At 36.8% G+C, this 13,990-nt stretch overlaps 3 protein-coding genes across 3 annotated transcripts in view; 2 read left to right on the forward strand and 1 right to left on the reverse strand.

Annotated features, from left to right (window-relative positions):
- LOC136846411 (uncharacterized) overlaps window positions 1-2,498 on the forward strand; it is an 11,806-nt gene extending 9,308 nt beyond the window's left edge. Inside the window, exon 6 of the mRNA XM_067117200.1 lies at window positions 1,034-2,498. Coding sequence (XP_066973301.1) covers window positions 1,034-1,237 — 204 coding nt within the window. The 3' untranslated portion in view covers window positions 1,238-2,498. The remainder of the gene's footprint in view (window positions 1-1,033) is intronic.
- A 1,363-nt stretch (window positions 2,499-3,861) lies between these two features.
- On the forward strand, window positions 3,862-9,233 carry LOC136846611 (uncharacterized). Its single transcript, XM_067117503.1, has 5 exons — window positions 3,862-3,912; window positions 5,115-5,266; window positions 5,549-5,980; window positions 6,282-6,689; window positions 7,719-9,233. Exons 2-5 carry the CDS (start codon window positions 5,146-5,148, stop codon window positions 7,997-7,999), a joined length of 1,242 nt encoding a protein of 413 aa, XP_066973604.1. The 5' UTR covers window positions 3,862-3,912; window positions 5,115-5,145; the 3' UTR covers window positions 8,000-9,233.
- LOC136846612 (uncharacterized) lies at window positions 8,904-13,462 on the reverse strand. The gene is made up of 3 exons (XM_067117505.1): window positions 13,347-13,462; window positions 11,648-11,910; window positions 8,904-10,856 (listed from the first exon to the last, which is right to left on the reverse strand). The coding sequence occupies exons 2-3, from the start codon at window positions 11,801-11,803 to the stop codon at window positions 9,744-9,746; spliced, it is 1,269 nt and encodes a 422-aa protein (XP_066973606.1). The 5' UTR covers window positions 11,804-11,910; window positions 13,347-13,462; the 3' UTR covers window positions 8,904-9,743.
- Window positions 13,463-13,990: the final 528 nt, after the last annotated feature.

A 13,990-nucleotide genomic window follows, 5' to 3' on the forward strand; every position in this document is an offset into this window, starting at 1 on the left:
TTTATGGGCAGCTAATGGCTTTTTCAGCTGCTTTTTTCAGCATTAATATTTTGCTCCAGGTAGCTCAATAGTACATGGCGTTTATCTTGTTTCTTGAATACCATTTTAACTACTTAATCTAGTTGTCTTTTTTCACCTGGGGTGTATCATGACTTCCCTCTAGGCTATTTCTGTTTTATATTCTATAGAATATTTTTTATTTAAAATTCTTATTCTGTTTAAATGCTGTTTACGACCTGGTTACTCAACACGAAATTATTAGGATGAAATAAACTGTATATTAGAGTGTTTTTTTTTTTTTATAAATTCGAGCATTGCTTTGTTTATCATATCAGAATGTATATGATATACAGTACAACAAAACACCAATTGACGTATTCAGATACTGTACATGTAATATGTTTAAACCTTGCTCTGGAGCACGTTGAAATGATTTTAATACATTCAAATATTGTTGTTGGCATACATACGTAATCCACTCAAACACTGCTGTTTTTTAACCTAAAAGAAAAACATATGCTACATTCATACATTACTTTTTTTAGCATAAAGGAGTAGATGTAATGTATTCCATCACTGCTGTCTAGCATATATGAGTACATGTACTGTAATATATTCATACGTTAATCTATTCTGCACATGAGTTGTTATTTAATATTTCAAACAATGCTCTGTTTAGCAAAAGAGATTTTACGTAGCACAATCAGAAATTGCTCTGTTTAGCAAAAGAGATTTTATGTAGCATATTCAGAAATTGCTCTGTTTAGCAAAAGAAATTTTACGTAGCTTATTCAGAAATTGCTCTGTTTGAAATATAAGATTTTATGTTATATTTCAAACATTACTCTTTTTGGCATTTTACGTAGCATATTTAGACTCTATTCTGTTTGACAGATAAGATTATCTAGACGTTATAAACATCGCTCTGTTTAGCTACGTTTTCATGCTATCTCTAGACTTAACAGAGATTTGAAAATGCGTCAAGTCCCACGAATGCAATTGCAGGCGACCCTGAAACTGACCTTCATTTCAGGTCATCCACGAGCCTTGGAAATCAACGCAGCAAGGTCAAGGGAAAGGGGGCTCTACCGAGAAGCTACCAAATCCTGGCACGGGATCTGTAACCCCAAAGGCTTCCCGCCAAAGGTGCTGCGTCGAAAGAGCTTACGTCGTAAGGGCGGGAGAGGAGGATCACGTCTACTTCGAAATTTGCCCAAGAAAAAAGACCGATGATTAGTACGAAGCCCCGTCGGTGATGACATTGCTCTCTCTCTCTCTCTCTCTCTCTCTCTCTCTCTCTCCCTCTCTCTCTCTCTCTCTCTCTCTCTCTCTCTCTCTCAGTCTTTGTTTGAACGATCGAGGCTATCTATGACTGAAGTAATGTGAGAGTGAAAAGCAAAATTGATCAGTGCTGTACTGTAACGATATTTGAAGATTAGTAGAACTCTGTGTGTGTGTCTTATTGGGAACGATTGAAGTTATCCACGAATGCAGTAATATGACATTGAAAAGCAAAATTAATCATTGCTCTATCTCTCTTATCCACTGTTGAAGCATATGACGGCGAAGGGGAACGTGAAAGATTATGAAGAACAACGGAATATTGTTTGAAATTTACACCTTAATCCTTTTTGGCATCTCTTATCTACAATCGGTAACAACACGCGTTGGTGCCAAAGAGATATGATTGTAGTTCCTGATAAGAGGATTGAATGGGATAAGAGAATATGAAACTGAACTGAATTAGGAGGCGGACCCGTGAACGCGTAACATAATTGTATTCGTCTTACACTATTCAGAGACTGTTCCTTTCCTTTTACTTGGGAAACTGGTATTTTTCCCCTGCTTCTGTTTTTCCTTACTCATAAAATATCCTTCTTTGGGAGACGTCTATCGCTTAGTTATTGATTAAGCTGCATCGGTCTATAGGCCTATCTCTTTTACCTCATTCTTTCTTTCTTGGGGCCTGGGCTAAGAAAAAAGGACGTTAGAAAGATCGTACTGTTGCAGATAAGCTCCGTAATTTGTTTTCCCGTTGCTAGGATGGTTATTCATCCGAATGTCCCCCTGCTTCTCGTGATATGCGAACCATTTTCCGACGAAGAAGTCTAAGTGGAACTGGGCTTGCCACTTGTTTGATAAACTAACTATTTCCCCTGTCAAAGAAGTTCACTCTCTGCTTATCTTGAGTTGGGCGCACGCCATGGACAGCAATACTCGATGCTTGACTATTAAAAGAAGATACTGAAAGTTCTCTGTTGAGATTTCCTTTTGTTTAATGAAACATTAGCTGTGTGTTTGTGGAAAACTATTCAGGGGGGGGGGGGGTCATTATGTGAGGCTTCCGCAAATAATTAAAAACTGGCTAACAACAGGTAAACTTCGGTTCTTAGAAGTAACTGAGAATGAAGGGTTTTCTCTCTTTAAGTTAGATAATGTAAAAAAAAATTTGTATTTACCTAAAATAATGGTCATATTTGGAATTAGTCGTATATATATACGTATATCTATCTATCTATCTATCTATCTATCTATCTATCTATCTATATATATATACATATATATGTATAATACATGTTTATATGAATATATATATATATATATATATATATATATATATATATATATATATATATATATATGACTGTGAAATATTTTGTTAAAACGGAATTCCATCTAATAAAGAGCCCACAAAATCGCAAAAATGTAAAAAAAGTTAATGCTATATTTCAGAGAACAACTGAAGAGGGAGACAGTTGTTCTCTGAAATATAAGCATTAACTGTCTACATTTTGGCGTTTTTATGGGTCCATCTATTATATATATATATATATATATATATATATATATATATATATATATATATATATATATATATATATTCTTTAATCTTTGGAGATGCATGAAGTGGCTTCTTAATTCTGTGTCTGAAAAATGTCTAATGATTTCAACAATACAATACATTCACAATTTCGCGTAGTTTTATTTACCTCTTCGACCAGTTTCGCGAATTGCGATCGATATATATATATATATATATATATATATATATATATATATATATATATATATATATATATATATTCTTCTTTAATCTTTGGAGATGGCGAAGTGTCTTCTCAATTCTGTGTCTGACAATACATTGACAATTTCGCGTAGTTTTATTTACCTCTTCGACCAGTTTCGCGAATTGCGATCGACCTGAACATATATATATTTTTTATCTTTTTTTCTTTAACTTGCGTTTTAATCACACCAGTTACAAAGTCACAGGCCACTACATTTGTCTTACCCCACCTCACACATTGTGTGACGTGTATATAATCGTTTCTCTCAATTATTTCAAAATGCAGACGCTTTGGAAACAAGATCATGGGCTTAAAAACCAATGTCATTTAAATTGGCTTGACCTTCTCTGTGAAATAAGTACACGTAACAAGAAAAATATTTTGTACGAGCTGGTTGGGGCGTGCCACGCGCGGCGGAACTCGGCGCTGCTGTCTCCCCTACCCTCCCGATCCCCTACCAACCCCTTCCCCACCTTGGACGGACAAACAGGTTTGCAGGAGGGGGTTGATGTCTCCCCTACCTACCCCGTCCCCACCCGGGGCGGACAAACTGGTTTAAATGGTGTGGGTGGCTGTGTCATGTCTCCCCTACTGTCACCCGGGGGGAAGAAAAACAAGATCAGACCCACTCGGATTTTATTATTATAGAAGATTACGAATGAGGTATCTCTCTCTTTCTCGCTGTCTTCTTCTTTTTCCTGTACGTAAAAACAAACGGGAGGAAAAAGTTTCTTTTGATAAGCTCTTGAAAAACAGGAAGCACATTTGGGTTTTCTGTGGATTTCGGGTCCCACTCTGCCACACACTGGCAAACATCTGTAGAGACTCGAGAATAAGGACAGAGGTAGGTACTGTGGACTGGTTCTCTTGAGAGAAAATAAGTCATCGATCGATGACCAAATACAGTAAAATTTCGTTGCGGGACAAATTTTATTCCTGATTAAAAGTATATTGCCTTCTAGAGTTAAATCGTCACATAAGCAACGCGTTTAGCTTTTTGATTTTAGTTCAGTAGAGGTGACTTCAAACCTCCCTAACTATGTAGTATATGGGACTGCCTTCTGCCTAGTGCTATTTACTATTGAAAATAAGCAATCTTTATTTTTTTTTTTGCTAGGACTATTGCTGTTATTTCTCTGTTTGAAGGGGGGCGGGGACGAGTTTACCAGCCCTTGAAAGATCATAGGTATATATTTTAGACGATGTGTTACAACACATGTACGCATTAGCGGATTTCATTTATCTGATCTTCAGTGTTATTTCCCGTTTTCTATGAAGGGGGATGGTGGTTCCAGAGAAACAAACTTAACGGTTACTCCTAAATGGTTGATGAACCGATTCACACGCCAACACAAAATATTAATTAAAATTATCATTATCATCATCATTAATTACGATGTGAAGTTCTAAAAAAAGTGGCTAAACATAGTTTCTAAATGGCTTTAAATTTAATTGGCTCTCCAAAGCTCATCTTGGAACTAGGCCTACTCATATTTCTCCCAAAAGTTCCACTTAATTTTACTCATTATTCAGAAAATCAACTTTTACTCGCTTTTATGTGCATGTTTACTCACTTTATCAATGATGATGCACTTACGTAGGACATATTTGATTAATTAGCTAATACCACTTTATCACAGCAATTTTCGCAGTTCGTGTAAGAGATATAAAGTCTATGGCGCTAATTTTAATTACCGTTTAAACATTTTATGAAATGTATATCAGAAAATATAAAATGTTTATTTTTCAACTTTCACCTATATTCTAAGAAAAACATTATCCAAAGTGGGTTCATTTAATGCGTTGTAATATAAACCTTTCAAGAGACATATCTATCAAGTATCTGTTCAGTTTGCAAAGAACTACAAATTATCGTTACTGTTGACAAAGTGAAGTCGCTGATACAAGACTCTCTTGTACTTAATTTTATTCATTTTGGCAATAGAAGGTGACTCTTGGTATACCGAAGTGAAATTCATTCAGTTTATTCACAAAGTGGGTGTTTGCAACTCAACGTCACCCATAGAAAAATTCAAATATTGACAGGTTTGAGGATTACGGAAGCAGCCGTTGAGCAATGGCTGTAGTGCCAAAAGCTCTCAATAGATGGCGTGGAGGACTCGTTCTGCATTTATTCTTGCACGCAGAATGGGTCTTTTTGACGGCTCACGTCTTCCCCTCTTGCAGTGCCACAAATCGTAAGTAATCAATAAGACTTTGTAATGTTCATTTCATATGAGGAGTTTATGGAGCCCGTAGCATTCTGTTCGTCTTCATATCTGTAATCTGTTGCTCAGCAGTAATGACAGGATTTTTCATGACTAGTCAAAGAAAATTCGAATGCAATGCCTTGGCATTTTTTCTGCTTTAATAAAATCATAAATATACATACATATATACTATATAGGCATAAGTGTGTGCGTGGTGCAAATTGTGTTGTAAGGTCCTTTATTACGACTGAAGCCCTTCCTTATTTAAAGCATGTTCGACAAACCCACTGAATCCTAGACAAAGCATCTTTTCATCGAACTTCACGGAAGGAATGGAGACCAAAATTGAAACATTCGCCGGCCGTTGGGACCCCTTTCAGATCAGGTTCCTGAAACAGAATCAAGTTCAGTACAAAATTCTCTTCATAGAACGTACCGCTACCTTCCGTTTGACCGTCCGGAAACCGGACAAGTACCTGACTTACAGTGACTTAGGAATCGACTTTCGCCACAGTGAGGTGATGAGTTTTGGCTTAAGGAAGGACCCGAGGGAGGACTCCCGAGTGTGGGTCCTGGACGTCAAAAAAGGAGAATTTCTGAAAACAGTCCAACTGACCGGTGTGTCTCTCGATGACATTGACTCACTCGAAGTATACAATGAAAAATCTAGCAGGCGAAGAAATGTCCTCTTCTGTTATCCACGTGAGTGTGCTGAGGCATTTTGATACCTGTTTGTTCCTTTGATAGTTATCGTCTGTGGGGGTTATCACGTCGTTTTTATCTTTATTTTCGAAAAAGAAACCTGTATATATTTGTTTCCTCACTGTCATGTCAGCCGTTTTTTTAAAATCGTTTTCTTCATCTTTATGGCGCTTCAGACCTTGTATAAATAAATAGAGATAAACAAACACACAAACAAACAATAAATAATTAAAAAAACTTTCTCAGGCTCAACAAACAATCATGAAAGCCTACTAAAAATATTTTTATTTTTATTTTGTAGATGCTCCTCCCTTAACTGAGGCCCTAGAAACGACATGCCCCACCTGCCCAGCATGCCCGGAGACAGCACCGTGCCCTGAATGCGAAGTTTGCCTCCCTTGCCAGGCACACTGTAAATGCGAAGAGGATTGTTTACCGGTCACAGCAGACGTGATTACTGGAACCTCCAGCCAAATCACAACCAGAGACTACCCCGCAAAAGTGACTTGTCCTCCTTGTCCTTCAACTGCTCTCCCTGTGTCTTCGACTTGTCCTCAAACTACTGCGTGCCCAGAATGTGAGGACAGCCACCCAGGTCTGACCTCCCCAGTATACGAAAGTTCTCGGTCTGGAGATGTTTATAGGTCTACGTTGGCTGAACCGCTGACCACCGGAACGGCTGATGAGTCAGCCAAAGTCCACGGAGATGGTAAGCCCCCAAAAGAAACGTTTCACGAGGTCACGGCCCACACCGTGCCCGTGGCCTGCGCTAGATCATATGGAGAGGTAGCTATGAATACAATCGTCTTGCGAAACTGTAGCCCTGGTATTCTTACCTGGAGTCGATAGTGAAGCATCATTCCCCGGTAATGTGGATGTCATTGATCTGTTCACAATCATAGCTTCTTTGCTTTCTCTTTCCCTTCCTTTCGTAATAATAATAATAATAATAATAATAATAATAATAATAATAATAATAATAATAATAATAATAATAATAACATAATTTGATGAAATTCTAAGTGAAAGCCTTTTCTCAGCATTCCCAAAACAAGTCTGAAGAAAAGTGATAAATAGAGTGGGAAATGTAAGAAGCTTGAACAAGAGGAGCAGGAAGAAAATTCCAATGCTTTATTCTGTTGTTTATTATGGTTAAAGAGTTAACTTCTTAAAAAAAAATATATCAATAGTAATAGAGAGTCACGCGCTAAAATGAATGAATCCAATGAGTTTGTTACCCTTAAACTTAATGTGATTACATTGGAAAACTTGCAGTATCTGGTTAAAATAAATCAGGCAATCATGAGATTAGTTTATCACTTCAAGTCAAAAGCATAACTTTCCGCAGTCTGGCTTTGAAAGGATGACCAAACATGGAGAAATAGTACCTTTTTATTATGGTTTTGATGTAGCAGTTTTCTGCGTATTTTGCGTAATACTTTCTTTTAGAAGCAAAGGTTTTTTCCCATTTTTTTAATATATATATATATATATATATATATATATATATATATATATATATATATATATATATATATATATATATATATATATATATATATATATGTATGTGTGTGTGTGTGTGTGTGTGTGTTATTTTTAAGTTGAATTAACAACGAAAGAATATTTAATTATGAGAAAGAACTGAAATGCAGTCTAAAACACAGACTGACAATTACTTGAAATTCACATTGAATGGAGATTCAGGTTGCATTAGATAATTTTACCCGTCCGGCAGGTACAGGGTGCCCGGAAGCCAAGCTCCTGTTGTACATCATGGAAATAGCTCTTGCCCTGTGCACATTAGCCACGATTGTCTCCACGGCACTGGCGTGCCAGTACAGGCGGAAGTTATCGCTCGCCAAAGGCGGAAAACATCGCACAAGTAGTGTCCTCTGGGACCCAAGCGAGGGTTATAGGCCTAGAGTAGGCGACACACATCCGCTGGAACATCAGACGGACAAGAGAGACAGCATTCACTGTCATGTCTATGAGGATCCCTACAAATACCAGTCATAAGTCATCAGTCTCACGGCAGTTTATCTCCTGAGGGGCAGAGCCATCAGGATGAGGGAGAAACATAGGAGGTTACTGGATCCTTTCAGCGTGCTGATCTTAGAGAAGAAGGAGCGCCCTACGACACTTCGCAGTTCTCGACATCTCCAAATCTACAATCTTTCGTTTATGGGTATCAGCCAAAAAATATCAAGACTTGATTCTCTTGTTTAACTTGTCAAAGTTAACCGAGGTTTTAAGAACTGTCATTTTGTTGTAAGTAACCAATAGATTAAATGTTAACCAAGTTTTTTAAGTATTGTGATTTTGTTTTAAGCAACCGCTAGATTAAACGTCAATTACATTTACATCAGCGTAGGGGAAAAGCATATTAGTTTGCATATAGAATTTCTATCACAGATGTTCAGTCTATCTATAATATTCTAATATTTTCTTTTTGCACACTCTTCTAGGATAAAGGTTTTAGCATATTGCAATAAAAAAATCATCTCATTGTGTAACATTATTTCTAGAAGTTTTTCAATTTATTTTTTTTAGTTTAGGTTTGTCTTCAATTTTTTCGACTAGTATTTGCTGAAAAATAATTGTTTGTTAAACATTCATCATAGGTAAACATTGTTACTTGTCTATTTTGACTTTATTGTTCCAAGGCCTTAAGAAGTCAACTTTACTTAAGTTTGACATTAACCGTATCTATGGATGTCCATATATTCCAGTCTTCAAATAACGTGATTAAATAACAAAATATGCTATGTAAAAAGTTTGCGTATTCTTTGAAAATCCGAACACACACACAAAAAAAATTATTGTAATAAGCATGTCAATATCATTGTTTTTCTGGAGAACGTAAACTTTTTTCGTAACACCATGACGTTAGTTTTGAGAAACGTGGGTCATTTCAAATTCGTACAGTATTCTCATTTAATGATGAAATCCTTTTGATATACAATGTTAAATAATAATGTCAAAATTAATTATATAAAAATCCATTCATACTAAATGCACTGTACAAAATCTATATACAAAATACTCTTCAGAAACACTTTCTCGCAGTAATAATCTTTACAAGCCCAGAAGTGAAATCACGCTTCTAGTTATTTGCCTACAATTCAGTGAGAAATGAAAATAAAAACTTGAAAAACGGAGTCAAAGGACCTCTAACCCAAACTCTCCAATTTACCATAAAACATTTCAGTGTTAAGATTAATATCTATTAAATAAAAGTTCTGTATTGTCATTTCATTGAATTTTCTTAGTCTCACAGATAATGTAATGTAGTCTTCTAACTACAGTGGCTGTACAGGTGTCATACGAGACAGTGTTACATGTTCGTGGGGTTTTACTGCAAGACAAAATTGCTGTGGAATATTATCTATTCTTTGTTACCTACAAACTATCTTTCACAATTAATCTCGGAAAATTTAAACACATCACAACAGAGAGTTCAGCCTTCAGTTGTTTTGTGACCTTAGTTTTACTGGACATTTCTAGCATTATTTATCACTTAGGTTAAATGTGCCATCTGAAACCATATAGCCTGGAAAATGAATCCTTCGACTGAGGGGATTACTGATTGACGCTGGAAACGAAACTTCGCCACTCTCCTCCAAAATGGAGTTACACAGATGTGGGGTTAAAACAAAAACATTTTTTTTTCCAATTTGCGTGTCTGATAACGCGTTTACATAGCCTTACATAGTCTCAATGACAATGAAAACATTGTTTTTGGTGTTAGAGCTGAAACCACTCAAAACAGACACTTCGGCTTGGCCATATTCTTCACTGTGCTTGCAACCGATTTCCTTTTCTTAACCGTCGACCCTCCATCGCAGTCACGAACTGGCGTTTTCGACTGAGGCGTGGCTGGGCATTTCGGTATCACAAGGGAAACTCCCTCGAGTTTTTCCCCTTCGTCGGGAACCTCTCTCTGTCTGGGGCAGGAATTACTTTCAGACCTCGATTTCCTTCGAATAACATCTCTGAAGTTTCTAATACATTCAGTCCATCCCTGGCTATATTTGCGCTTTAAGAAGCGATATATTATTGCGAAGACTAACACACAGTCTAGCCCGAGAAGCAATGCTACATACAGACCCTGCAGTTGACAGCTGTTTGACGCTGGATCAGGTTGACACAGAACACTTTCAGTATTACTTTCAGTGGTCACTTGCTTACCTGCTTGATTAACTTCGCGAGGTTCTTCGCGACTTATTGGAATGATTTTTTTGTCTTTAGTAGTGTGTTTGACAGTTACTTTACCTTTATTTTCTTCTAAAGTGACTGAAACACCGCTTTCAACCAAAAGCTGTACAGTGTGTGGTGAAACCAGTTGACTTCTGCTCATGAAGATAACAGCGTTATCTTCAAAAGCGATTTCACTCATGTTGTTTAGACTTAAACGACTCGACAACAACTGGAACGTCGCATTGTCCTTTGCATTCAACTTCCCGACGAAGCTGATGTTCGTGAACGAGACCTCAAAAACAACCGACCCATTCAGAGGATGCGTCGTGTTGAAGAATTCCACTTGAGATTGCGACACCGAAGCGCGCTTTATACCCGGCGGGAGAACCAGTCTTCCGACGTGTGATCGGACGACCTTCAGACCTGTCACTTTGGCAGGGATATTCGTGATGGACGAATTGACAACCGAGAGCTGATACCTCTCGCATTCCTCTGCCCGCCTTTTCCTCTGGTACGAATCGTCCACAATGACTTCCTTGGTGTCGCGAATGTTGATCTCCGCAAAACAGCCGGTTTCGGATAAGTGGAAGACGGCGGCGTTTCGGATCTCAATGGATTCGTAAGCAGCGAGGGATGCGGCCCTTTTCTGGCGCTGTGACGTCACGAGGTACACCGGCTGCAAAAAAAAAAAAAAAAAAAAGGAATTTTTTACTCTAATGAAGCCCTTTCCAACCATAGCTGAAAATTCACTTTTGATTATATGATTTAGGATAAAGTAACTGTACTTGTTTTATTTTTTTTATTTTTGAGGGTGCGGGGTGTGTTAAAAGAAGGCCAGAAATTTGTTACATTCATGTAAGAAGACAAAATGATATATTCACTTACTTTCATGCATGAATACACACACGCGAGCAGAAGCGCAAGCACAAATGCCCAGGAGAGGTCTGCGTGCTGTATACATACTTTTTATGCATATATTTATACGCACATATACAAATATATACATACATATAAACATATGCAGCCACAGTAGTGCCCATCAACAACTACTCGACATATGTCTAAATGTGAATGCAAGGGCCTCATGACTAACACGTCAATAACGATCACGTGAAGTTCATGACCAGTATCAATGGATTTCTGCATGACTAGAGACTGGAAAAAGACTTCACCCACTCGCTGCGTTTGCCTCATGAATACTCGTCGTTACCACAAAAGTAAACAATTCTAGTCTGGTCCACTATGTCCGAACGAAACAAAACATAAATATATTCACAGAGAGACGTTGGTACTAGTGCTAAATAAAACACCAGTGACCGTTAGCCAAAGAAACACTCAAGAGACGCATTGCAACGATTTGTAATTTCTCCCATTACCAGCCTCCCACCGTTACCTTCGATATTTAGAGTAAATGCATGAAATAAGTCATAACGAAAGTAGAGAAGCCAGAAGGGACGCCACTCTTACCCGCGTCGTCGGCGAGAAGTCACATACTAGCGATGAAGACCGTTGATCAGTGCAGTAGGGAGAATTAGGTCTCAAAACGACTTGGTCAGTTAGTGCTGACGTCAGCTGCGTGAACCACGTCTCCATAAGGAAAACCAATAATATTTTTGCCGTCATTTTCTTTGATGGAATGTGTGATTAGTTCTGTTAATTATGATGCTCTAGGTGGATTTAGTGGTATTCCCGCTAACGTCTTGAGGAAATGTGGTTTGTGAGTGTTTGTCCTGAAAAGCAAGTAGGTATTAATTAAATGCAATAAGGAAGTTGCATTGTACATAAACTTATAAACAGATATATGGGACTATCATTTTACTGACAAATTAGTATGCGGGTTGGCTTTCTATTACACTTCTGTTTCCAGAAGGGGTCGATGGCATGGAAAGAGTAAACAGAAGGATAGATAGGCAGAAAATTCATTGTGTTCATACATAAGTATACCGATACGCTCTCCAGATACTTTTATTTTCAAGAATGGCAGAAAGTAAGATCAGATATGTATCTCATTTGGGTCAGGTCTGGCGGAGAGAGAGAGAGAGAGAGAGAGAGAGAAGTGAAGAACACTTGATCGCAGTAACAATATACAGAGTGCAACTGCCGTAAATGTTATCGGCTTGTCTTTATTGCTTCTGATTATGCTGATTTCCAGTAAAATAACGGCAGATTCCTTTCTACGAATTGTAAATCTGGTTATCCGGTAAGTGTTTCAAGTCTAACCGTTCTTTCCTAAGCAGTTTTTGGGTTAGTCTAACAAAGGGATAAATCCGCGGACGACACACTCACATTCTATATATATATATAATATATATATATATATATATATATATATATATATATATATATATATATATATATATATATATATATATATATATATATATATACATATACATATATATATCATATACATATATACACTCATGTATATATATATATATATACATATATATATATGATCTTAACATGTATACGTATATGAAAACCTTATATAGCGATAAATAAAACTGTTGCTAGCATTTACTTAATTATATCTGTGACACACCTCGACACACAGACAGACAGACAGACAGACACCAGCTTTAGCTGTAAGAAAGCCCTGGTCAAAGCCCGAACTAGGAAGAGGCATACAGTCTGTTGTTAAAATGAAGCCAGATGTATTAAGCCCCAGGACTAAAACTATGTGTAATACTGATATAGTAGTTTATGGTGTCTGACCTGTACATGTCATGACATTGATGAAATATGAATTTTATATTCATCGAACATATTTTTAGATAGCTGAATCAGCAATTCATGTTGCGTTTAGGCTGGTTGTACCTCGTCCAGAGATCCAGACCAAGGCTCTTGTTCACTTCCGGACCAAATCATGATTATTGACACGAAAACGTTCATTGAGCACAACTTTTTTTCCCTCACAAAACTTAAAAAAAAAAATAAAATTAATATTTCAAGCAAAGAAACAAATAAGAAAATAATTTTGTTTAGATAAATATAACTGTCATTTGCAACGGTAATTTCAGTAATACGTTAAAAAATCGAATGTGTATCAATAATAATGAGAATTCTCTGAAGAGAGAAAAAAATAATTGAGCAATGAATCACATGCATGATTGATAACATCACAAATAAAAACTGAGAATAACGAATAATTTTGAATTCTTACCTGTGATGTGAGTCGCTGTATGCATTTCCAACACATCCGGACGTCGAGAAATTCGTTCTACAACTGAACGAAATTCCCGTGATAAAGGTTTTATCTGGGAGTACGTTTGAACAGCTGTTATCAAAAATATAAACATTTAAATTTCGCTGAGCGAAGAAGCCGTATTTTCAGGTCGGAACTAAGATCATCAACATCGAAAATAAGAAATTTTTGTATTAAAAAAAAATTAGTTTTGTATTTTATATTACAAAAATATAAAAGATTATCTTTTTTTGAAAGATTCAGTGCAATTATTTTTTACAGTTGAAGTACTTTGCAACATACATGAGAGATTATTTACAAGTTTACTCGTTTCCTTAAAAACGCAGATGCATTTTAAAACGCCGAGTAAAAAAATGGTATAATTTCGGTAACATAACCGTAAATGTATTATTGCGATGATAACTTCTTCTAGAAAATATTTTAAATCAACAAAACACCTCTCTCATAACGTTTGTTATCTTTCCACCAAGTACCGTCTGTTCTCTCTGAAATGCCTTGATAAGAAGAATGACGGTTACGGTTAACCTCTACGAACTTTATCTGAAGACAGACAGTGTCTCATTTGTAGTAGAGTTCCATTTAGTTCATGCATTTTCCTTTTT

Source organism: Macrobrachium rosenbergii, chromosome 15 (genome assembly GCF_040412425.1).
Source record: "Macrobrachium rosenbergii isolate ZJJX-2024 chromosome 15, ASM4041242v1, whole genome shotgun sequence".
NCBI classification, from domain to species: Eukaryota; Metazoa; Arthropoda; class Malacostraca; order Decapoda; family Palaemonidae; genus Macrobrachium; species Macrobrachium rosenbergii.